Source organism: Miniopterus schreibersii, assembly GCF_964146895.1.
Source record: "Miniopterus schreibersii genome assembly, chromosome: 4".
NCBI lineage: Eukaryota > Metazoa > Chordata > Mammalia > Chiroptera > Miniopteridae > Miniopterus > Miniopterus schreibersii.
Window position 1 is genome coordinate 16,234,743 of NC_138105.1, and position 27,006 is coordinate 16,261,748.

Genomic DNA, 27,006 nt, shown 5'->3' on the forward strand with positions numbered 1-27,006 from the left:
GAAGACTTAACACAATTTGACACTCAGTGTTCAAGAGACATTATTGCATTCAATAAAAAAGTATAAGAAGGGAAATAACTGGAGACTCAGCAATGAATTATTTGCAGTCGGAACATGAGGATTTAATTTATAAGTGCAAATTTAATTACTGCTCTTTGCAAAACATCGATCGTAACTGCTTAGAGCAATGTTCGAATTTGCTGTTCTTTTTCCCTTGTGTTGCCTACAAAATTCAAATTTCACTGGCCTGCATCCTCAGGCCCATCTTGACACTGTGGACCACTGACACTTGTGGAATTTGTTCTTCACATGACACGTACACATTTTACACCTCCTTCCAATCCCATCAGTCACGTGCCCCTGCCATTTACAAGGATGAGAACCTCCCTGTAATGTGTGTGGCACACTCTTTATTATGTGCTGTGATTTTTATGGGAGGAAAATTAGGCCGTGATGAAGAGTTCCTGGTCTATAACTGTGAAGTAGTTCGGAGACAAAAAGTCAACGACAGGGGCCTGAGATTAGAAAGCAAAACAGAAAGGCTTCTCTGAGAGAAGAGACTGGGCATTTTCCTGAGACATGAATGCATCAGGATCCCAAGTAATAGCGAGTATGGGCTTGTTTAATCTGAGGGGTGTCTGCTATGGGAGTGGGGGGCTAGAACTACTGAGCAGGGCTCATACCCCGTCTGCTCTTTCTCATGACAGGCTGCTTAGCGCACGAGAGCCACAACCCCGGCGCCTTTCCACTGGAAAGCCAGGCGGACTCAGCAGGCCTCATCTACCGCCAACAGTTAAGAAGCCAAATGCAGAGGCTGCAGCTACACAGAGGGTTTTTAAGGACAGTTGGAAATCTGATGTCCTGTTGATATCAGCATTTTGGCAGAGGAATCAACAACTGGGAAAGTAGTTTGGGGAGTTTTATTAAAAATCCTTCAAAAGGAACCAGTGTCATTTGGTTAACGGCCTGGGTAATCCACGGGATGCTGTGATTGCCCCTAGATCCAGAAAGATTCTATTTCCTGTTATCTCTGTTGACAGAGAATAGGATAAAATACAACAAAACTCCACCCTTATTTGAGTAACATTAAAGGAGCTTCGCAGTTCAAACAGTGATCGGTTTATCTACAGCTTACTGAGGGGAACATACACGTTCAGATGCACAATCTTATCACATTCATGAAAAGTAACTTGCATAGCACTTGACAGTAAAAAGGGGAAACAGGCGTAGGACAGAAGCATTGCAGCCCAGCATACAAGTAAATCTAGCTTACTTCTAAACCCAACATGGGCAGGAGCAAAAAGCATATGCTCAGGAACCAATGCAGGGAAAGGTAACAAAAAAATAAAAATTAATGAACAGCTCTAGCCAGGCAGCTCAGTTGGTTAGAGCACTGTCCCCATAAACCAAGGTTGCACGTTTGGTCCCAGTCAGGGCACATACAAGAATCATCCAATGAATGCATGAATAAGTGGGACAACAAATTGATGTTTCTCTCTCTCCCTCTCTAAAAATCCAATAAGTATATATATATTTAAATCAATGAACAAATGAAAAAAGTCATGACCACAAGATACAAGATCAGCTTCCCAAGCAGAACAGTACCAGGGATTATCTCAATGCAGTAAAGCATCCAGGCATACATCATCACCATATTCATCATCATCATTATCATTATCACTAATTCTGTCTATCAACAGCTGCTTGAAATATCAAGGAAATGAAATACAACAAACACTTGTCAGTTGCTAGAAGCTGTTCAAATCAATTTCTTTCTTTTTTAATCCTCACCTGAGGGTATTTTTTCCATTGCTTTACAGAGAGAGTAAAAGGGAGGGAGGGAGGGAGGGAGGGAAAGAGAAACATTGATGTGAGAGATACACATCAATTGGTTGCCGTGCGCTCACTCATCTACCAAGGCAGGGATTGAGCTTGCAACCGAGGTATGTGCCTTTGGCTGGAATCGAACCCAGGACCCTTCAGTCTGCAGGCTGATGCTCTAACCACTGAGCGAGACTGGCCAGGGCTCATTTTTTTAAATTGATATACATTTTGTACATAAACTCCAACACTGATGTAATGGATTTCAATACTGCCAACATTTGGATAAAAGCAGGTGAACAGTTTGGTGCGCCCAAATCAACTCTATCACAACAACTGCACTCAAAGATACTACCATTTTAATGGGAAACTAAGCTGCTTAGGATGTGGCGCTTATCCTAGGTGTTAAGTGGGGTCTTCCATGGTTGGTAGCTCTTCTTCTTGGCATATAAGATTAAAAGTTGCCTGGCCAGGCGTGGCTCAGCGGTTGAGTGTCGACCTAGGATCCAGGCGATCAGGGTTGGATTCCCGGTCCAGGCACATGCCCGGGTTGCGGGCTCGATCCTCAGTTGGGGGCCTGCAGGAGGCAGCCGATCAATGACTCTCTCATCATTGATGTTTCCATCTCTCTCTCTCCCTCTCCTTTCCTGTCTCTGAAATCAATAAAGATTTTTTTTTTTTAAAAAAGATTAAAAGTTAATATATATTTTAAAAAGGGCACTGATCTTTGGGCGTTTCTAAGAATTAACAGCTCAAAGATCAATACTCCTGGCTCTTCCAAAGCAAAAGGATGGGCTGGGGGAAAAAATCATGATAATTTACTTTGAAAAACTTCAATAGGCAGTAAAAGGGGCTGATAAAATCCTGTGGTATGTGGGCACATATGGACAGTCACATCCTGCTTCATGTGCAGAAACCCTTTTGAGTACCACAGCCAGAAGAAGTATTGTGGACTGTTACAAAACAAGTGGGTCCAATCCAACTATTATATGGTGGAATTTAGCAGGAAGATGTAAGATACACACACACATATTAACCTGAGATTTCATGTTTAACCAAAACTATGGATAGGGGGCCATTTGGTTTTTTTGATAAGGTTGTTCTTCCTAGACATCTAAATTTTCAGAGTCATTTGCAAGCTAACCTTTATAAAAGGAAAACATTATAAGAAACAGCAGAATTTCTGGGCTTTGGGGTATCTTGGGCAATACAGCATTCAATATTTTGTTTAAAATCTTAACTAGAAGCTTATATTGGTAACTTCCACTATAAGCCCAAGTGTTGGCCTACTTGAAGTCTGGCCAGGAGAACCATTCAGAACTATCTCTACCCTACGATAAGCGAAGGCTATCGGCAAAAGGTTACACTCTCTGAGTACGACTTCTTCATATACAGCCACCAGTTTACAACAGTACGGTCAACTCCACTGTTTTGCTGTTTAGTGAAGGAGTGATTTTGATCTCAGCGTCAGTTGGGTTCAGACTCCTAGGACGTCTTTCTAAAATGCTGACATCATCACTTTAGCCTCTACTTGGAAACCTCCGACCACTCCCATTTTTCAGGCTTTCAAGCTCCCATTCCCTAGCTTTCAAGACCCCTGACAAACAGACTAAACCAAGCTGCCTGGCATCATCTCCCACTACTTGCTAACATGTAACCCACAGTTCTTTCACAGCCATGTCATTTTAATACACACAAACTGATGCATGTTGATTAACTGATTAATGTTCCCCAGGAAGGCTCCTGTCTCCACTCTTTCTCTGCCTAGAAAACATCTGTTTATGTGTCAGAGTCCATATAAGGAGAATTAAGTATTTCTCCTCAGGGTACAATATACTTTATTCATCTTCCTGAATGTCACTTAGCATCCTCTATTATGGTTAGATATACCCTGACCAAACAGGAGACCCTTAGAGAAAAAGGCTCCATCTTATTTATATTTGGCCAATAGTGGACGCTCAATAAACATTCACTGTATTAAAGAGAGATGAACTAAAATAGATTTTAATAGCGTGGCTTGTGAAAGTAGTCCTAAGCTCAACCCTTGTTCTTCTCCTAATGAGCTATGTCTTAAAGTCTGTACTTTAGGTTCACAATTAGTAAAATAGAGCTACAAATACTGACCTTCTAGTATTTCTATGAAAATGAAGCAACGCGGTGGAGATAAAGCTGCTTTGCACAGTATCTTGAGAACAGTAAGCTATGAGTAACAGTTAACCACTACCATCGTTAATATTATTACTTCTAGTCTATGCACATTAAAAAATCCATTATCTTTAACTGAGTAAGTAAATCAGTATGTTTTACCAACACGGAAAAAGAAAAATCACCATGGGCACCCAAACATCATAACCCATCTCCTAGCTTTTTCCTCTCTGCCTCCATTTACACTGGGATGTTTATTTCCCACAACTGTTGTGCCAGGGACAACATAACTGGCACATCCTCATTTTAACCCTTGGGGCTGAATGTCTAGTGTAAGTCCTTAGTAAACAAGGAGGAGAGAGGAAGGAGGGAGGGAGGGAGGGAGGGAGGGAGGGAGGGAGGGAGGGAGGGAGGGAGGGAGGGAGGGAAAGAGAATACCATATGCTTTAGTTAGTTAAAACACAAGCCTTTTTCCTTCTTTTGGAAAAAAAAATAGTTTTATCAAGTAAGGGAATGTGAATTTTCCAGCTAGCATGTATCCCCCGGCCCTCTTTGTTAAATGTTGATGTGGCTGAATGACTCTTTGTTCTAGGCTTAGGCCTTAAGAGGCCTTGCACCTTCTGTGTTGGCTTGCTCTCTTGGAAGTCTGGCCTTGACTACTGCATGATGGGAGATCACTCGGCAAGAGAGAGGCTATGTGGAGGAGGGTCAAGGTGTCCCAGCCAACAGCTAACACCAAGGTCCCAGACGTGTGGACTGAGGCCATCCAGGATCCTCTAGTCACAGTCAAATGATCCCAGCTGTTACCATATGGGACACACATAAGCCCTCCCAGAATTGTGAGCAAAAAAATCTCTGCTGTTTTAAGTCACTAGGTTTGGACATGATTTGTTATGTAGCAATAGACAAGTGAAATAGGTATCTTGTAATTCTCTCTCCCTCCTTCCTTCCTTCTGTCTGTCCCTTCCTCTCTTTCTTTCTCTCTCTCTCTCTCCAGTGCCTATATGCCTGGGTTTCTATACCCTCTTTCAGTACTGTTTTCTAATTCTTCCTGGGTCCCTCCCAATTTTATTAAAAGGCAAAAAGCAAATACCATTCTTACCAACATGAGAGAATATTATGCCAGTAACCGTGGCACACATGTACTTAACACCTGTATTAGGGCTTGTTTCAAGCAAGAGGGCGTATGCTGTCATATGCTTCTCACTGAGGGAAGGGATGAGGGGATGCTGTTGAAAAGCATTTCTTCAAGTGGGGTTTCAGGATTTTGGCAAACTTCTGACATGAAAGTTGGAAAACTAGTCATTCCAGGACATCTGTGTATGTCTGCTTCTAGAAAGTTATAGCCAGGCCAAGGGAATGCCCATTAAATATTGTTACCTAAGATTTCAATATTATGGATTTCGCAAAACAAGTCTCTGACAATATTCATTGAAGGACATAAAGATACTCTGGATTTGATGGCTGAAGCTAAGTTTTATTGGCAAGAGATTCAAAGTACTGTCTCCAAAAAGTCAGGGGCCAAAGGATGGCCATGGATGCTTAGGATTCTTGTGAGGTAAACATCACAGGTTGCCAAAGGAGGCCAAGGCAGCAGCTGCTCACTTTATACTATATCAGGCCTGAAGCTACATTTAAAAAGGAGTCAAGCTACCTTCTTCTAACTTGTTTTTACCAGAAAGGCAAACCTGATGAGTATTAAAGATGTACTTCCCAGAATAATGCACAGATACAGGTCTTGCATATAACTTTGGTCCATCATGAACCCCAGATTAAAAACCTCTATCAAGGGGGTACACTAGCTCCCTCAGGTCTGAAGACACACACTCTGGTGCAGCCCTCAATCCAGAACTGTTCTCGCTCACACTCCTTTATCGGCTCCCAAAGGAACATAGCCCTCACTGTGATTCACCTCACTCTCTGGCACAGACGAATGAAGAACATTTAAGAAAGCACTGCAATACCTTTAATATGCACCTCACCAGGCCACAGCAGAGAGTAACAGAATGTACAATCCAGCCAACTAGATGAGGATTCTCACCAGTCCTTGCCCATATGCTTACAGGCCTGGCCATGCATTTCATATTTCATTTCCACTTCTATATTTTGTGCCCAAGGCAGGATGACTGCTTGTCTACACAAGTTTCAATATTGTTATTAGCAGTATCTGGTCCTTTTTTCTGTTATGTTACTTTCAAATATGTTTTCTAGCTTTGAAGGCCCAAGGACACCAAGAACAGTTACAGTTCAAACGTCAGTAGATGCTACCTACTATAAGCTAAAATATGTTCTTTTAGGGACATGACACACAATCAAACTGCTTACTCCTTAACATTTAATATTATTTTATTTAAGAAAAAGTTAAGTTATAAAATGCAGTATTTTGGGAGAGGGGCACATGTGACATTCAGGGATGGACTTGAGCTCTATTTTCAGAGAATTCCGTTGAGACTGCTAAGAACAATGGTTTACATTTACTGGACCTTACTACCCGCCAATTCTTGGTTAAATCCTTTATATAAATCACCTTATTTAATCCTTATGACAAACCAGTTGAAGGAATGCGGCACACTGGCTAGATGGTCACCAAACTTGCTTCCCTCTTCTCTGAGTACATGGTTAGGTTGCTTTCCCAGCCTCCCTTGCAGTTAGATGTAGACATGTGACTGAATTCTGGCCAATGGAATGTAGAAGAAAATAAGGACAGCATCTTCTAGGCTTGGCCCAAACAAACTTAACCAATCTTCTATGCGCTCCCATTTCCTCTACCAGCTATCTATTGCAGAGATCTGCAGAGCTGAGGCAGAGCTACACAATGGGAGGAACCTTGGTTCAGAATCACTCACGGTACAAGATGCCACCCTCATAATACCTACAGCAAACTGCTATGTGAGCAAGAGATCAACTTCTATTGTCCTCAGTCACTTGATATTTTGAGATTGTTTGTTACAGCAATTAGAATATACTAAAAGCACTTTTTTATAAGCATAGAGAGGTTAAGCAATCTGTTTAAGGTCACACAGCAAGTAAGAGGTAGCAGATTTGAATTCAAGTGGTTTGTCTTTAGAAACCATATTATTAGCTGCTGTTCCATTATTTTCCCTCTTTGTAAGTTCATTTTTATTATACATAACAAACTTCTCCTATACCTGATTTACTATATTTGAGGGAGATGGTTGGAAGGAGGTTCACAGTTTGGGATAAAAAGAAAATAATCTCTTCAAATAAATTATTTATTAACCACGTAAGAGGGACGCTATGCTGCTTACACAACTTTGCAGGATACCTCTGTTACTCTGTGAAAGTTTACACTCAGAGGTTCTCTAGTAGTTACAAATGCTCTGTAACAACTTATGACCAAAACTCAGTGGCTTAAAACATATTCGCTCCCTGCTCCTGTGGGTTAAGAATTCAGGAGAGGTTCTGACTCATAAGGGTTTCTTACGAGGTTGCACTGAAGTTGAAGCTGCATCATCTGAAGGCTTGATCAGGGCTGGAGGATTCACTTCTGAAGTGCCTCACTCACATGTCTAGCAAGTTGGTCTGGTTGCTGGCAGGAAGCCTCACTTCCTCCCCACAGGGCTGTGGGACCGCCCTCACGACATGGTAGCTTGCTTCCCGCAGAATGAGCACGTCCAGAAACCAAGGCAAATGTTGCAAGGTCTTTATGACTAACCTCCAAAGTCACACCCTATTACTTTTGCAAAATCCTACTGATCACACTGGGATCACTATTCCTATTGATCAATTCCTATTGATCACACTGGGATTGATATTGAGATTTCTTATTCACATTGGAGAGGACTACACAAGGGAGTAACTAACAGGAGACAAGGGTCACTGGGATCCCTTTTGGAGACCAGCTTCCACAAGAGCCCAACACATACGCACTGGGTGTCTACTGAGGACCTGGGAATCAAGCAGTGAACAAAATAGACAGAGTGTCTGCTTTCATGAAGCATCCATTCTAGTGGAGGTCAGAAAGGCAATAGATTGAATCAGTAAGTAAATTACATAGTATGCTAGAAAGTGGTAAGTGCTATGGAGAGAGAGAAAGCAGGGTCAAGGGGAGGGGGAATGCTGGAGGTTGGGACTGCTTGCAATGTTAAATACAGAGATCTAGGTGGGACTTTTTGAAGGCTTGAAAAAGGTGAGGAAGCATGCTGTGTAGTTATATGGAGGGAGAGTGTTTCAGGCACTGGGAACAACAACTGCGAAGGCCTCGAGGTGGGAGTGGGTGCCATGTGTGAGGAACAGCAAGGCAGCCAAGGTAGTAACAGAGGGGAGAGCAGAGATCAAGTGGGACCTTCTAGGCTCTTGTAAGGGCTCTAACTTTCATTCAGCGAAATGGAAAGCCACTGGAGGGTTCTCAGCAGACAACTGATTTGATTTGACTTAACATTTAAACAAATCTCACTCTAGTGGCTGGTATCAGAAGAGACAGGCCAAAGGTGGGAGCAGGGAAGCAAATGAGGAGGTTCTTAGAAAAATCCAGACAATCAGAGACAACAAGATGGCGGTGTAGGTCCCCGCGGTCCCCACCGCCTCCCACAACCACATCAAAATTACAACTAAAATATAAAAAACCGTCACTCAGAGCCTCCTGAAATCTAGCTGAACAGAAGCCCTACAACCAGGGAACTGAAGAAGCATCAAGACTGACAGGAGGGGCGGAGACACGGGCGGATCGGGGCTGAATCCCAGAGACGGGCCGCAGGCCCAGAGCTGGTGCTGCGATTTAAAACCAGGAGGGACATCTCAGCGGCGGCGGTTTCCCAAAGGAGCGAGGGGTCCCAGCCCCACAGCAGGCCCCCCAGCCCAGGGTTATAGTCCCAGAAGAGAAGTCCCCACAACCAGCGGGGGCTGTGGCTGAGGAACTCAGAGGCTGGGGGAGTCCCAGTCAGCTCCCCTTAAAGGAACCGCGCACGGACTCACTCGGACACGCTCCCTCTGAGCCTCAGAGAAGGGCAGCAGTTTGAAAGGAACCTGGGACATTTGGGGAGGAACTAACCTGCCTGGAATCAGGGAGAGAGCTGGAGGGGCGGCTTTCTCCCAGGCAGAGGCCATTGCTCCTTTTGCCAGCCTGCTCCCCACACGGCGGACAGGCGCCATATTTGAATCGCCAGCACCGACTCACACCTTTGGCCCCGCCCCATGATTCCCGGATGTCCTGCCCCTCCCCACCTGCAGGCTCATCCAGGCCATTTCCAGTGGCTTTTCTATGCAAGTGGCCTCTTGAGCCTCATGCTTAGGACTTTCCTAAAATCTCTCAAACAAGCAGCAGCTGCCTCAGCGTGCCCCATACCTCTCGATAAGTGGCTCGAGGCCTGGCACTAGCGGCAGCCTGCATTGGTTCACAACTTGGCCTCTCTTGGACACCTCCAAGCCCAGGACAAGTAGCAGCCAACTACTATTTGCTGTGTAGTTCATGTTGGGTGGCCCTGGGCAAGGCACTGGCAGAGGCTGACTTTGCACCTCCCAGGAGGCCCCAGAGACAGTGCACCTGGTGGTCAGCTTCGACCATGCTGGATTACAACTCTACCACATCTACGAGTGACACACTCAAGGGTCCACTTAGTGAACACCAAAGCTCCACTGAAGTAAATCTTGTTCCATAAGGGTGTCTCCAGAACACCAACTCTTTGGCTGTAGCTGCAGCTGGTCTTCACAGTCGACTGGCCTGGGGGTCATCTCCTCCCAGTGATGCCAACAGTAACCAAGGCTCAACTACAACAGGACAGTGCACACAGCCCACACAGGGGAGCACCTAGAAGGCCCAGCTCAGGTGACTGGGGAGGCTGAGCCACTGGGCCCTACAGGACACCTACTACACAAAGCCACTCTACAAATTCCAGGAAACACAGCAGCTCTACCTCATACATAGAAACAAATATCAGGAAGTAGCCAAAATGCAGAGGCAAAGAAACATGTCACAAAGGAAAAAATAGAGAAAATCTCCAGAAAAAGAACTAAATGAAGTGGAGCCAAGAAAGCTACTAGATATAGAGCTCAAAACAATTGTTATGAGGATGCTCAAGGATCTTAGTAGGACTATTAAGGAAACTAGTGAGATCATCAATGACATAATAAAGTACAAATCAGAAATGAAGGCTACAGAAACTGAAATGAAGAATAATTTACAGGGAATCAACAGTAGAGTAGAGGACGCTGAGAATCAAATCAGCAATTTGGAACATGAGGAAACAAAAACCACCCAACCAGAAGAGCAAAAAGAACAAAGAATCCAGAAATATGAAAATAGTGTAAGGAGTCTCTGGGAAAAGTTTAAGTGGCCCACCATTCCCATTATGGGGGATACAGAAGGAGGAGAAAGAGAGCAAGAAATTGAAAAACTATTTGAAAAAATAATGACAGAAAACTTCCCCTACCTGGTGGCAGAAATAGACTTACAAGTCCAGGAAGCACAGAGGGTCCCAAACAAGAGGAACCCAAAGAGGCCCACAGCAAGACACATCATAATTAAAATGCCAAAGGTTAAAGACAAAGAGAGGATCTTAAAAGCAGCAAGAGAAAAGCAGTTAGTTACCTACAAGGGAGCACCCATTGGACTTCCAGCTGATTTCTCAACAGAAACTTTGCAGGTAGAAGGGAGTGGCAAGAAATATTCAAAGTGATGAAAAGCAAGAACCTACAACCAAGATCACTATACCCAGCAAAGCTATCATTTAGAATCGAAGGTCAGATAAAGAGCTTCACAGACAAGAAAAGGCTAAAGGAGTTCATCACCACCAAACCAGTATTACATGAAATGTTGAAGGGTCTTCTTTAAGAAGAAGCTAATGAACAAAAGAATCTGACAAACAAAATAGACCCAGAGACATTGAAGCATGCAACAGACTGTCGTATCTCAGAGGGAAGAGGGTGGGGAGTGGGAACAGATTAACCAAACAAGTTATATGCATATCTGCATAGCCCATGGACACAGACAATAATGGGGTTAAGGCCTGGGGAGGGGGTAGGAGCGAGGTGGAAGGGGGTCACTGGGGGGAAAAAATGGGACACCTGTAATACTTTCAACAATAAAGATAATTTTTAAAAAATTCCAGACAAGAGATGATGGTGCTAAAGTTAGAGTGTTATTAGTGCAGGCAGTGATAAGTGGTCTAGATTTATTTTGCAGGTTATCTAGCACAATTAATTCATGATTCTAGGTAAAGATTTATTTAGAAGGAACACATTTTTTACTTGATCCCAGAGCTGTGAGTGTCAAACAGTGCTCCAGGGGACTCTGCAGCTTCTGAGAGGCTTCATAGGGATTTACTATGAGGAACTGGGATGGGACATACAAGTAAAGCATCATGTCCCCTACCCCAGTTTTGTAAGGGCAGCTCTGTGTTGACATACCTAATTATGTGGGGTGAGGGAGATCGTCTTAAGAAAGACTAAAATGCCCTAAAGGAAAAGACAGAAAACACACACACACACACACAGAAAAGACACCATTTATAAAACTGAAAGGCAAAGTACAGATTAGAAAAAATATTTGCAACACAAATGAAAATAGTTTAATGTCCCTAATATTATAAAAAAACTATTATAAATTCATAAGAGGACAGCCAAGTTTTTAAAAAATGGGCAAAGGGCATCTTCAAAATGAGATTTGTCCTTATTCTTCATTGGATTATTGTGAGGGTAAAACGGCAACATGTATAAGGTACTTAGCACAGTCCCCACTGTAGAATAAATACTGTAGAATAAATGCTGTCGCCACCATTATTGCCACAGCTGCCATCATGAGATGGTTATCATCACCGTCACTATCAGCAACTTCATCATCACAGTTCTCATTAGCAATGTGAACAGCAGTCAACCTTCAATGCCAGTTCCAACTCAGCCTCCCCCAAGGCCAATTCCATACTCACAGTGACCTATATTTTGCCGATATTACCTTATCATGATTTTCTATCAGGATCTCAACGACAATGTTCTGAAATTTGATATCCATAATGGCTGCTACTGTTTCTTCCTGAGGCCGCAGCAGGGTGGGTCCAAACACCACGCCGAGGTTTGCCACTGTCATCAAATTTTGCTTGTGGTTGTTAGCAACACTGGGAGAAAGGAAAAGAAAAGGCACCAATGAGAGGAATCGTGCACAAATAAACAGCTGACTTCCCTCTACCCTTCCAGACTCCTCACCTCGAAGAAGTCAGACCTTGGGATGCCTTCCGATATCCTTGGAGTTCAAAGAGAGACTTTTTGACTCATATTTTCATCTATCTGAACCTTTGCACATCCAAATCCGCATTCTGCAAACCCAGGTAACTGCTCATTCCTCTTAGTTACAACTTCTGTACTTGGCTGCTGCCAAGTGTGATCAGTAGCATTTTCTCAAGCTCAAATATAAAAACTGTTGATGGCTTTAACACATTTGCAAACATAGGCACAAAATAGACCTAATTTTTAAAATGGGTAGATTGGGATACTTAATGAGAAGTCAGGAAATTAAGCACCTCAGGCTCCGAGTATTAAAGCCCCATCGCATGAAATGTGTGGGCTGCATTAAGTGAAACATGTGGCATAAGCAGAAATAAAAGCCCACTACTGTAGGTTCTTGTATATATATGGCTGTGATTATATTGTCATTTATACCCAAAAGGCTACAGATCACACGGGGTCAGCAGTGGCTAGGTCTGAGTAATTTGCCAAACACATATGCATATTTTTGGGTAATAATATGTTTAGCTACGCAAAACATGTATCTGAACTCCACAACCAGGCCACCATTACCTAGCTATAAAACTAAACAGTCCATTTGCTGGCCCTGTGTAGAAACATATACAAATTACCTACTGACGACATATAAGTTAAAAGTTAAGGCCATTCAGTATTGTTAAGAAAATACTAGGGGCTTCCCAAAATCACCTGATGGAAGAAGGAAACTATTCATTACGGGGAACTAGAGGGAAATTGGGCAGAGGTGTCAGTTTGCACAGACATACCTCCCTAGCATTTACTGCTATTTATAGTGAGTGCTTTTTAACACAATTCTGTAAATGCCTGCACTGTTTCCCTTGTATACTTCTATTTTGTGGGAGAAAAAACGGTTCTACTGACTTAAGTGTTGGTTTTGAAACTGAGCCTTTACTGAAATAGTATCTCAACCAGTTTTATCAGCAGATGTGTACTTTGCTTTAATTTTCTAGGACTGAAAGTAATTTCTCAAAACTTCCTCCTCTGAAAGGGGCATGGGGGTGGTTAGGTCTATGAACAGCCCCGTTAGGAAGACAATCTGCTTTTTGACTGCTATGCAACACCTGCAGCAAGGAGATTTGCCACTCACATCCTGGCATGTTTCTGGTCCACATAAATATTTTACAAACATTTTTTGTGTTCTTATAATTTTCCATTCTACCCAGAAGTCCATCACGTTTCTAGTCTGAAAGGCTCAGACTAGAAGGTCCAGTTCTTACCTGGCAAGGGGAAAAGACTTTGGTTCTGTGCCTCAATCAGCAAGTACGCATATTTAAAAGCTGTTATTAGCACCATTACTTTCAATATCAGCTCCTCTGTGCATAAGTGAATTCCGTGTCCTTGTATTTCCCCTCCCAGATGAGTTAAGTCAGTAGACTTACCCCTCTTGTCACAAAAGTCCCTTGTGCAAATGAACCAACAAGCTATTTATGTATGAATACACTTTGAAATTGCAGACCAATATAAAAACATATGGTTTGGATGTTGATCACTCTGCACCATGCTTCTCAGCACTACCTCTCACTTAAGCAACAGCCTTATAACTACGCTCCCTGACTAGAATCTCTAGGTTCAGCTTTATCCTGCCTGCTACCACCAGGTACTGTTTGAAACTCAGCTTCTGTTTACGCCATTTCTCTGTTGAAAGCTGCAGTGGCTTCAACCTCAATGGGTTGTTAGTTGAAAACACAATGACAAAAGTGTATGCACTGTGTAAGGTGTTTAGCAATGCTTCTATTGTTTGAGTGTTGATAATGACCATGATAAACCCTGGGTGGGCTCCACACTGTTTTGAATATAAAGTCCAAACTTATGAAATAGCATACCTTTTCCCAAGTCACCTCTGCCACTTTCCAGCTCTGGGTGTCTGGGCAAGTGACTTAATATGTCCAACTCAGTATGTCCAAGCTTTGGGTTCCTCTTTTTTTTTTAATTGAATTTATTGGGGTGACATTGGTTAAGTCAAGTCTCCTTCCATCACCATTTATCCCCCTACACCCTTTTCTACCTCCTCCCACCCAGATTTCCCTCTGCTAGTCACCATACCATTGTCTGTGTCTATGGTTGAGTTTTTTGGGGGTTTTGGCTTAATCCTTTCACCCTTTTCACACAGCCCCAGAACCTCTCTCCTCCCCTCTGACAACTGTCAATCTGTTCTCTATCTACAAGTCTGTTTCTATTTGGTTTATTAGTTTATTTTGTTCCTTAGATTCCACATATGAGTGAAATCATATGACATTTGTCTTTCTCTGACTGGCTTATTTCACTCACAGCATAATGTTCTCCAGGTCCATCCATGCTGTCCGAAAGGGTAAGAGTCCCTTCTTTTTTATGGTCAAGTAGTATTCCATTGTATAAATGTCCCACAGCTTTTTCATCCACTCTAGTCTACTGATGGACACTTGGACTGCTTTCAGATCTTAGCTATTGTATATAACACTGCAGTGAACATAGGGGTGTATATATTCTTTTGAATTAGTGTTTCAGGTTTCTTCAAATATATTCCCAGAAGTGGGATTGCTGGGTCATAAGGCAGTTACATTTTTAATTTTTTGAGGTAACTCCATATTTCTTTCCTTAGTGGTGTTCCTACCAACAGTGCATGAGGGTTCCCTTTTCTCCACATCCTCTCCAACACTTGTTTGTTGACTTGTTGATGGTGCCATTCTGACAGGTGTGAAGTGATACCTCATTGTGGTTTTATTTGCATCTCTCTGATGATTAGTGACGTTGAACATCTTTTCATATGTCTGTTGGCCATCTGTATGTCCTCTTTGGAGAATGTGTATTCAGGTCCTTTGCCAATTTTTCAGTTGGGTTGTTTTTTGGTGTTGAATTGTATAAGTTCTTTATAAATTTTGGATATTAACCCCTTACCAGATGCATCATTAGCAAATATATTCTCCCATTCAGTGGGTTGTCTTTTCATTTTGTTGATGGTTTCCTTTGCTATGCAAAATATTTTTAGTTTGATACTGGTTTTGTGTCCTAGCATGTGGTCTATCCTAGAAAATGTTCCATTGTTACTTGAAAAGAATGTATATTCTGCTACTCGGGTGAAATGCTCTGAAGATATCAATTAAATCCATCTGAGCTAGTGTGTCATTTAAAGTCGCCATTTCCTTATTGATTTTCTGTCCAGAAGATCTAGCCATTGATGTCAATGGTGTGTTAAAATCCCCTATTATGACTGTATTACTGTCAATCTCTCCTTTTATGTGCATCAAGATTTGCTTTACATATCTAAGTGCTCCTATGTTGGGTGCATAATGTTTACAAGGGTTATAGCTCCCTTGTTGGATTGCTCCCTATATCATTATGTAGTCTCCTTCGTTGTCTCTTACTACAGCGTTTGTTTTAGTCTATTTTGTTAGATGTAAGTATTGCTACCCCAGCTTTTTTCTACTTTCCAATTGCATGAAATATCTTTTTCCACCTCTTTACTTTTAGTCTGTGTGTATCTTTAGTTCTGAGGTGGGTCTCTTGTAGACAGCATATATATGGGTCTTGTTTTCTAATCCACTCAGCTACCCTATGTCTTTTTATTTTAATATATCTTTATTATTGAAAGTATTACAGATGTCTTTATTCCCCCCTCCCCCCCATTGAATCCCTCCACCTCACTCCTGCCCCCTCTCCAGGCCTTCACCTCACTATTGTCTGTGTCCATGGGTTACATACACATATATGCATATAAGTTATTTCGTTAATCTTTTCCCACCCCCACTCCCCTTTCCTCTGAGATTTGGAGCATTTAAGCCATTTACATTTAAAGTGATTACTGATAGGTGCATATTTATTGCCATTTTATTCTTTTAACTATGTCCTTCTGTTTCTCCTTCTCCTCCTCCTTCTAGCGGGCTCTTTAACATTTCTTATAATACTGGTTTGGTAGTAATGAAATCCTTTAGCTTGTTCTTATCTGGGGAGATTTTTATTTCTCCATCAATTTTAAATGATAGCCTTGCTAGGTAAAGTAATCTTGGTTGTAGGTCCTTGCTTTTCATCACTTTGAATATTTCATGCCACTCCCTTCTGGCCTGAAATGTTTGTGTTGAGAAATCAGCTGACAGTCTTATAGGAGCTCCCTTGTAGGTAACTAACTGTCTCTCTCTTGTGGCTTTTAAGATCCTCTCTTTGTCTTTAACTTTTGCCATTTTAATTTTGCATCTTGATATGGGCCTCTTCGAATTCGTCTTGTTTGAGATTCTCTGTGCTTCCTGGACGTGTGTGTCTTTTTCCTTCACCAGGTTAGGGAACTTTTCAGTCATTATTTTTTCAAATAGGTTCTAGACCCCTTGCTCTCTCTCTTCTACTTCTGGAACCCCTATGATGAAGAAGTTGTTATGCTTCATGTCCCAAAGGTCCCTTAAAGTATCCTCATTTTTTAAAATTATTTTTTCTTTTTGCTGTCCTGATTTGGTGTTTTTTCCCACCATGTCTTCCAAATTGCTGATTCAATACTCTGCTTCATCCAACCTACTGTTTATTCCTTACAGTGTTTTCTTCATTTCAGGCATTATATTTTTCATTTCTGATTGGTTCTTTTTTATGGTTTCTATTTCCTTTCTCATGCTATTGAGCAGCCTTGTAACTGTTGTTTTGAACTCTGTATCTGATGAATTGCTTGCCTCCATTTCATTTAGCTTTTTCTGGAGATTTCTCCTGTTCTTTTATTTGGGCATGTTTCCCCATTTTTGGCTGCCTCTTTTTGTTTATTTCTACATATTAGATAGATCTGCTATGATTCCTAGTCCTGGTGGGGTGGCCTTATGAAGTAGGTGTCCTTTGGGACCCAGTAGCGCAGTCTCCTTGATCACCTGAGCTGGGTGCTCCAGGAATGTCCCTTGTATGGGTTATGTGGGCCCTCCCATTGTAATTGAGTTTTGATTGCTATTGGCCTATTTGTGCATGGGATAGACCTTCAGGTTGGCTGACTGTGAGGCTCAACCCTGACCATGGTGTGCAAGCTGCTGTGCAAATGCTTATCACACAAAGTAGAATTCACTTCAGCGGGGCCTTGGGCCTGCTGAGATCTCTCTTTGGATATGCCGCTTGTGAGGCTTATTGCATCCTGCTCTGATGTTGTCTGAAGTTGGTTCTGGGCCTCTTGGGAAGGACTCTGGTGCAAGCCAATGTACAACACCGCCTGTGACTGGCCCTGGGCAACCTGTTTGGAATAGTCTTGATGTGGCTTCTTCTATAAATCCTTGGTTATAAGAGTTCTCTTTAGTCTTTCATTAGTTATTCAGGATAATTGTTCTATAATTTAGTTGTAATTCTAGTTTGATCCTGGTAGCAGGTGAATATAACTTCCAACTACTTCACTGCCATCTTGGATTCCTGAAGCTAGGTTCCTCATCTTAAAAAAGGAGGTGGGTAGATGAATAATATACCTACTTCATGAAGTTGTTGTGTAGATTAAATGTGACAATGAAGGGGAAATGTAGTAATTAGTATAATTCACTATCCATTCTTAGTTTCTACTTTACCACCTCTGTCATTCCTCTACTTACAACAGTCTTACTCTTCTTTCTTCGCTTGGTAAACTGGTGATCTGCAAGGCTCAGCTCCAATGGCTCCCTTCCTTTCTGCAGTCTCTGTCTAGTCTTTCCTCAATCTTCCACCCCTTGATGAAGGCAGAAGTATTGTCCCAATCCTGTATTTATTACATGTTATTAATGTCTCTACTGCTGCCTTAGGATAGAGGTGGTACTATTAGTGCTAAGCATAGTGCCTGGCCCAGGAAAAGCACAACAGTGTTCACCGAGGTGTTAAAAGATGATGGAAGCTTCTCGGTAGACATAAAATAATTATTCCCAATGCAGCTACTTACTCATAAAAACCTCAAATTATTATTGATGACTTTGGGGGAGTGTATTTCAACTATCCCAAACTCCCCTTTCAAAGTCTGAAGCCGTGTTCCATTTCTTGGATTTAATTAATAAGTAACAATTACAGGCCCCAGTGCCCAAAGGCATTTGGGGAAAAAGGTACAGTAATTCTGGATAAGCAAGTCTGAATATAAATAGGCTTGAAGCTACCCAACATAATTCATTTCCTTTTTAATGACCCATTTTATTTTAGAACTTAAAAAGCATATTGATCTAAGTCTTATGAAACTTTTGGGGGGAAAAGCTGCACCTTTTATGACTAACTACCATTATCTTTTGGTACAGTGAAATAATGAATTGATCTGTCACTTGATTATTACTGCTCACAAATTGGTACAGCTATGTTCATTACTCCAGATTCAATTATTAATGATTTGAGATCTCTATGTATTCCAGAGAGAAAGGCTAGACTTCAGCCTCTGCTGGCACCAGCCATCCATTACAGCCTGACAAATGTACAGATGTGTGGGAGGCAGGCTGGCAGAGCGCTGAGAAGCCAAGTCCAGCAGAGACCACGGGACTCAATCATTAGCAAGGTCTATAAAACACTGAGAGACTGCTTTCTGGGTTGGTAATTGAGCTGCTTGAGTACTTTCTCACACAGTCAAGAATGTCATGTTGAGTCTTGACCTAAAATCCACATGCAAAAGTTTCTTGTGCCTTGCACATTCCATTGAAGAAGTCTCTGACAAGTCTTTCAGGTACCTAGGTCCACATGGATTCCTTTGTGGTGACTTCTGAGAACTGCCAATTCTATAGGCTTCCTTTGCATGTTGTAGAGAAATAGTTTCCGTTCTATTTTGAACAGAGGGAGGCCCAGTTCCTTTTGTGACCAATAAGAGTTTGCTGTATCAGCTGAGAAACAGTGCATATCCTGAGGGGCATGCTGTCAGGGCTGTTGCTGGGGAATTTGCACCCCATGTTCCCTGCAGTTCCCTCATGAATTAATGAGGAAAAAGCAGGTTCCAAAGAAAATGGCATTGGCAGGAAAGGCCTCTTGCCACCTGTGTTTCAAGGGAAAATAGATGGGTTTTCTGGATGAGACTGACGCCCGTTGAGAAGCAGATGGAAGTAAATCATTTCCAGATGAGGATGATGGTGGGGGGAATTATGAGGGGAGTAGACAGTAGTCAACTCTCTGGGGCTTGTAATGCAGAGACCCCCGTGCTGTCATAGGAATGGCATCTGTTTCCCTAGCATTTAAATGAGAGCCAGAGCTCAGTAAGTTCTAAGCAGTACTTGATAGCCACAGCCTGGTCCTGATGTACTCCAACAACAATGCATAAGTTAAATGCTGGGTTTGCAAACACATTTTATCCTGAGGCCTGGAGTGCTTTGTTGAAGTATGTCAAAGTCGAGTCCTGGTTCCATTGGACATGATGTAGTGACAGATTAGCACTATCTGCAACGGATGGGATCGGTGTAGGAACAGCATAGCAACACTTATTTGCCATCCTTGATCTGTTTGTGTCAGTTCCCAGTGTTAAATAATAATGATAAGTTAGACCTGTAGGATATTTTAGAGTTCACAGGGAGCTTTGCAACAATATTTTACATTTATTTGACCTTCAAAAAACTCTAGAACAGTAACTCTCAAACTTTCTGACAACGAACCATGATAGGAAATTATTTTCTCATGTAATGTATTTTTCCATAAAATATATTTTCCCATGTAACATGTATATATACCTATACACACACACTCGAAAAAAAGTTTTAGGAACAGTAGGTGTGATATATTCTTATGTCTTCTATCCTCTTTTTTTAACCTACTAAATTGATTTTACAAACCACTACTGTGCCGTGACCTACAATTTGAAAAGTGCTACTCTAGGTGTGATAGGACACAAAAATTATCTCCAATTTATAAGGATGGCGGGGAAGGGGCTTAGGGGAGTTAGTATAGCATAGTGGTTAGAGTCAGATGGATATTCCCAGCGGGGCGACACCAGTAGGCAAGTCACTTGGAGTCTCTAAACCCATTTCTTCACCTGTAAACCGGGAGCAATAGTACCTACCTCATTAAGTTTTAAGGCTGATTAAGTAAGATCAGGTGAGTAAATCTCTTGGCATGAAACAATGGCTTAATAAATGACAGCTGCTATTGTTCACAATGGTGGTCAGCATGGGGGTGATGGTAGTGGTAGAAGCAGCAGCAAGGCAGCGAGTGCCAATTTAAAGCCACACCGTAGGTTGGTAACGTTACTTATACCCTGCCCAGAAACCGCTAGCAACCTACTTGTGCCCGGGGCAAGGAGGCCTCCCTCTCACATTATATCTGAAGGGCTTCCGTTACCCTGCCTATCTGTACTTCTCTTCTTGGTATTTTCTTTTCCGAATTTATGAAATGCTTCTAATTCTATATAAAAAGTTCAAAACCTAGTGTTATTTTCCATCTCAGCCTGCCCTGGTACGACAGGCTGAGAGCCTCACAAGTAGCTACAGCAAACCAGCCACCCTTACTCTGCTTTTAGGGGCACCGACTTGCTCCTGGCCTGCCAGCAAGTCCTGCCCTAACCATCCAAAGCCCACCTCCCTGCAAAGCCCAGCTCTGGACACTCATTTTACACAGTGCTCTTTCCTCTACACAATGGTGTTCAGAGTCAACTGCATGGGGACATTTCTACACCAACTGCTCCCTTCTCACGACCATGGTACCTGAACACATCCTCTGCAGCACACAGGCAGGTGCTGGGCAGGCCCCTGGTTACCCATTGTGAAAGTGCCTGAATGGGTGGGCACATAAGCTGCAGTGAATATCACTCTGCTCTCTACTAACCCTCTTGGGGGTAGAGAAGCTCCCAGCTCTGGGGCCAAGAAGGATTAGCTGGAAATGATGTTGTGTGAACTATACTTTCTTGTGGCTAACCAAGCAAGTTTAGTTTCCCGGGCTGTTAATGTGGTTACTTTCACCAACTTCAAATTCCTCCTCAGCACCTAATGGGGAGAATCCCACCAGCACTGTTTCTCCGAAGTCAGGCTGCGTGTGTACGTGTGTTGCCTCGATACCATATGACTTGGTGAGGCGGGAGCAGTCAGGATGGTGCTGAGGAGGCCTCTGCCAAGGAAACCCATCAAAGTAATAAATACAGCTTTGCTGGGCTGCCTCAATGACTGGCACCAGAATGAGAGTTTAAAATAAATGGTGCTGGATACAGACTGGGGTCACTCTCACCAGCCATATTTGACATCCTTCTGAGAATGGTTATGCAGTGAGCAGCCAGACCTGAAGGTTTGAATAATTGAGTGCTTATTAAGGATGCTTCCACACAGTGGAACCTTCAAGAGAACCGTGTGAGGCAGGCAGGCAGGCAGGCAGGCAGGCAGGCAGGGACGACTATAAGTGCATTTCACAAATGAGGAAAATGGAGCACTGAGAAGGTAAGTAATTTTCCTGAGGTTGCACAGCTAAAGGGCAGAGCCAGGAGGGGAACCGCGAGTGGCTGCAGAGGCCAGACTCTACTCCATGGCACTCTGCTGCTCTCTCACTACAAAGGGTCAGTTCAGTGTGGGCTAAAAGAGGCCTCTTTTTTCCTCAAAAACCAACCAAACATGAATATACAAAACAGTTCCATGCTTGAGCCTGTGGGGAAAGGAGTAGTGGTTATAATGGGGGGGAAAAAGCACGTCAACAACCCGCTCCCTCATTCACCACCCAAATTACTAAATTGGAAGAAGACGAGAGGGAGAGAGTAGAGAAAGCATTATGCCTGCGACGGTGACACCAGCTGAACACCACTCCTCCCTCCCTGCGGGGAAATGGCTGCAGGCTCCGCAGAATCGTGAACCTGATGAAACGCTGCTCAAACTTGACGACATTCCATTTGCACTTGGCGGGCACAGCCTGAGAGCCGCTGCTTAATAATGGAAAAGTGAACATTCTAATATCGAGAGAGAAGAGTGAATTAACAGAAAAGAGGAGGGGCCAAATGGGAACCAGGCCGGAAAAGGGAGAAGGGATCTAGGTGAACACAGCAAAGTCAAGATACGTCTGCATCAAGCCCACGGCCTCAAGCCTGCGGGACAGTGTTCTAACATCTGAGTGTGCAACCAGCTCCATTTCCACTCTGGGCTCCCCCAATCCAACTGCCTGTATTTAAATCCCACCCAAAGCTTCTGGCTATTTTAAATTTCAAGTTGAAAACCCCTGGCATGGCCCACAAGATCCTGCATGATCCAGACCATTCTCCCCCATGTCTCCCTTTGCTCATTGATTTTTGGGCTAAAAGCAAAAATCTCTAGGCCTGGGTGCCTTCCTTCAAAATGTTGATTTCCTCCAGCCCCACCTTCCCCATGGGAAGCACTGCAGCCCCTCTCTCTCTGCTCTCTCCTACTTACCACTCTCAATTCCTCAGAGAGGTTTTTTTTTGACATGCCACCCTTGGTGAGGTTTCTCGCTGTAATTCTAATTCCTTACTTCTCTCTGCCAGGACATATTGAATTATGTCATTACTCATGGCATTGGCATTGCCTGTCTTTCCCACTTATTATTAGACACTCCGAGAGGACAGGGATGACGTTAGCCTCCCTCACTGCCCCAAGCCCAGTGCTGGGCAGTTTGTGTTCACATCAGAACACGTGCATGCTTTGGGAAGCCACCTTCCTCTAAGGGCTCAGTTGCACTAAATGCCTGGTTTAAGCTTCCATGTACCCTACTAGTATCTTAGAGCCTTTCCCAAACTGGGGACAAAGTGGTTGGGGGAGTGCCAGGGCAGCTCACCCTGACACTGATGGCATATAACAAACCAGGTGGCTCTCCTTGGCCACACTGCTAATCTGGAAGGTACAATAGCTATATACTATTTATAGGGTATGATGATTATTATTACAAGCATGAACTAATATACATTATATAATATAGCTTAAGCTCACAATATTATACCAGACTCCTTCCAACACACTTAAACCTTCAAGGGTAGTGTCTCCCATGTCTTACTTTTCCTTTTCTTATCCCTTTCTGAAATCCCTTTATTTCCTGTCTGACTTTGATTATTTATTAAGACTGTCATCAATAACAGCAACTGACATTCACCAAGCACTTACTCTGAGTCAGGCATTAAGCAGTCCAATCGATTATCTCACTTGATCTTTAAAAGAACCCTATGATGTAAGTTTCATTACTATGCCACTGACGGAGCCAAGGCCCAGAAAATTCGGAAATTTGTCCAGGGTCACATACTGAATGAGCAGTCGAGCTGGAATACAGAGCCAGGCAGTTTTCCACCTGATTCCAGAGTTGCTGCTCTTAAATGCTCTGATACAATGCAGTGTGTTTGTGTGTTTGTGCATGAATGTGTGAGTACACACACTCAATATAATATATACAATATATATCCTGCCATTTTATCTCAGTTGCCTCTCTTCTTTTCTACATAGGCTAACGCTAAAGAGCTCATGAGTAAAAGGAGAGCCTGAATGTTTTTAAAAGGATGTTTTGAAAGCAAACAAGGATATTAGGTTCATCTCTGCACACCAACAGTGGAAAGCTTTTGTGTTGCTGGAAAACTAATCTGTGTCATGGGAATTATTGGAACCCCTCCGGAAAAGGCCAGGTTTCATTAACAAGAAGAATTATACTTTTGCTGCTAAGCTGCCTAGTTTTCCTAAATTAGTCACAGTCACTTAGAGACTAGCACCAGGACAATCTGCATTCTATTTGTCTTACGCTGTCTTGGTTACTTGGTATTTGAATTGCCTTATGCACATGGATGGCACATCCCTTCGATCTAGGGGTAAACTGACTAGCTTTCCCCTCCCTGGTTGTGGTCGGCTCAGGCTCTAGCCTCTAGCTGTATTCTTGGACCCAGTCCCCAGGCCTGGATGGGAAAGAACAGAACTCACATTCAAAAGACCCACAGAGAAGCTGGCCCAGGGAACCTTCTTCCTATAAAATTACTGAACTATTTCAAATTATATAACAAACCATCAGAAGTCCAATTATCATTCTCAAAACATTTTACAGTTTTAAAAGTCTTTTAAAAGTCCTTTTATAGGTTTATGATCAATGATAGTAAGTTATCACTGATTTGCTTATTTTGAAGCTTATCTTCTCAAACCTAGAGAGGCCAGAGCATCACTAGAGGAGGTTTAAGAGTTGCACATGTGCGTGCAACCTGATGCCACCAAGTGCTGAGAACACGTCAGTTCCTGTTGGTGGCAGGACTTCCTGCAATGGCTCGGCCTATCTCCTTTAGGCTAACACGGCCCAAAAAGGCAGAATGTGGTGGTGAAGCTGCCTTGGGACTTTCTACCCAAGGAAGGACAAACGTGCAAGGATACCCATCACAGAGGCCAATAGCGCAGCATCTATTTTCCAATGATCAAATATTTGAGTGCCTTTTTATGTGCCAGGGACTGCTTTAAATTCTGGGGACATAGCAGTGAACAAAAGAGACACCCCTGAAACTCCCTGCTTTAGGAGGCTTATATCCTTTTGGGGTAGGACAGCAAATCAAATATATGGTGGAAAGGGAGTACTGGGGGAATCCCTGCAATTTTAGACAAGTGGTCAGGGAAGGCACCACTGAGGCCTGTACTAACTACGTGAAGGAGGGAAGGGAGCAAGCCACGTTTATCTCTGGGAAGAGAGCTACAGAAGAGCACACGGCAGATGCAAATGCCTCAGGTAGGAACATCTGTGGCATGCTGGCAACACCCATTGAAAGCCAACGTACCTGCTTCAGGGTGAGCAAGGGGAAAGTACCAGAAGTCAGACAGGTAATAGGCTTGGGGGCAGCCAGTATGGTAGAACTTTGCAGGCCACTGTCAGAGCTTCATTTCTACTGAAGATGAAAATCAATGAGAAAAGTCTAATCAGAGGGATGGCATAATATTATCCACCCCTCTCTGTAGACTCAGAAAGGTCTCGGCTACCAAGACTTAAATGCACAACTTTTATGGGTTCCTTAACTTTCAGTGAGAGATATAAGAACTTCACACACTAACGTGAAACACTGAGAGAATCCAAGACGTGTAGAAACCAGAATATAGCACTGTTCACAGTAATCTGAGTGCTAAAAGATGCTGGGCACCATGCCTTTGCACCCATGTGTGTGGTAACATGGCAGGTCTCTGAAATTGTTCCACATCTGCCCCTCAGCCACTGTGTCGACTTCCACTGGGAAGCTTTGTGGAAGAACAGAGTGCTTAGCCAAAGCTGAACTGGAGACCTGGGCTAACAGCCTCTAGGGGCCAGTTACCAGTCACCCACCAGCAGTGCCAATATTATATACATCAAGTAAACATTCACAGAGCCCATTGAATTCCACCATATTAACAATCTTTTGTTAGTTAAATAGCAGTGCTCTAAAGCCAGATCCAGACTAGCTCCATTTTACAGATGAAAGAACGGACAAAAGGAGCTAAATCAAGGTTAAGGGATTGGCCCTTCGCCACGTGGCTTAGCTCCAACAAGAACAGTGGCTCCGAGACTGAGCAGTCGGAGCTCCTCACTTCCCATAAATGCAAACAACCTCATTTCTGCTTCTATGGAAATGACCATAATCCTGTCTGGAAGGAGAACCAAGATTCCAAACCCACAGTGAGGATTATGGGAAATGCTGCAGAAACAGATCAGCCTGATGGAAAAAGAGAAACATGCGTACACATGTACCCTCGTTAATCTAGCTCTTTTAGCAGAGATTTTTTTTAAAAATAAGAAAAATAACCCATCTGATCAGCATATTTTTGAAAAGTTGTGTGCTTTTACCCTAAAAAGGAAACAGAGAGAAAATCACACTCCTTGCCACAAGTCTGAAACAACCACCTCGCTTTAATTCAAGGGCCAATGTACCAACATGACTAGAATTTATAAACCTACATGTGCTGTCACAGAAGTGTTGAATTACATGTGGATAGTCCATTAACAGAGAAAAACAATTATCTTAAGTTGTCCTGAAAAATTCATGGCTCATGTACAAGAACTGACACCCCATGGAAAAGTTCTGGAGACCAACCAGTACTAACAATAAAAGATGAAATTCTAGCTCTCTAACATCCAGAAGAATTATTTGAATAGAACATCAACATTCTAGATGTTTATATGTCTCATGCTAAAGAAAAGAATTCTTTGAAAAAGACAACACACTTTTCACAACCCCTAGAAGTTAGAAAAAAACCTGAGTGGATTATACCTTAATATATTTCTCTACTCCTGAGGCTCTATGCCAGCATCCCCTAGCTCCTTGCTGCACTAAATTATCTCCTAAAATTTCAAAGTAAATTCAAGCCCAAGTGAAAAAACGGCTCATCTTACTTGTTTGTACATATAAACTACTTGTGTTTATATACAGTGGTACATGTTAGAAAACACACACATCCTTCTGTAATAGTATTTATTGCCTTAATCACAAAAATAGATTCATCAGGGAATTCTGCCAATACACTTACTACTTCAACATATGCAAAGCAAAACCTGATTTATTCTCCTCACAGGAAGCACAGAACTGGAAGCTCACTGAATTCTGCTACGTTGGAAGCAAATTGTAAAAACAAAGCACAGTGTCAACTAACAGGAACCAGAGGTCCAATGTGAGAAAACCAACGTAACATTAGGCAGAGAACAGTAGACAGTGTCTAGTAAGAGAGACACCAAGTAACTCACAACCGAGAGGTGAAGACCTGGGCCCCAGATCCGCCTGTCGTTCAGGCTCTCAGCCAGGGTCGTTCACAAAGCCCAAACCCAATACTTTTCAGTGCAGAAGTCAGAGTGTTTCATGACAAAGTTCTGGAACGCTGTCAACTGTACAGACATCCATCAAAGCCCGACACCGCAGCCGCGGTCATCCTGCTTTGCTGGGCATCAGGTGAGGCAGGTGAAGAACGCCAAGCTGACAGCAGTGGCGAAGGGGAAGAGAAATGTAACGCAGGCTGGAGCAGCACTTCCAGGGCACCGTGAGGCCTGACTCCCAGCAGAAAAGCCGTCAATAACCACCTT

The 27,006-nt window shown here is 42.8% G+C and overlaps 1 protein-coding gene across 5 annotated transcripts in view; it reads right to left on the bottom strand.

Moving 5' to 3' along the window:
* ARHGAP26 (Rho GTPase activating protein 26) overlaps positions 1–27,006 on the bottom strand; it is a 405,589-nt gene that overhangs the window by 87,250 nt on the left and 291,333 nt on the right. For all 5 annotated transcript variants that reach the window (XM_081134784.1, XM_081134783.1, XM_081134782.1 and 2 more), the window contains exon 18: positions 11,876–12,035. In XM_081134784.1, the coding sequence (XP_080990910.1) occupies positions 11,876–12,035 (160 nt within the window). The remainder of the gene's footprint in view (positions 1–11,875; positions 12,036–27,006) is intronic.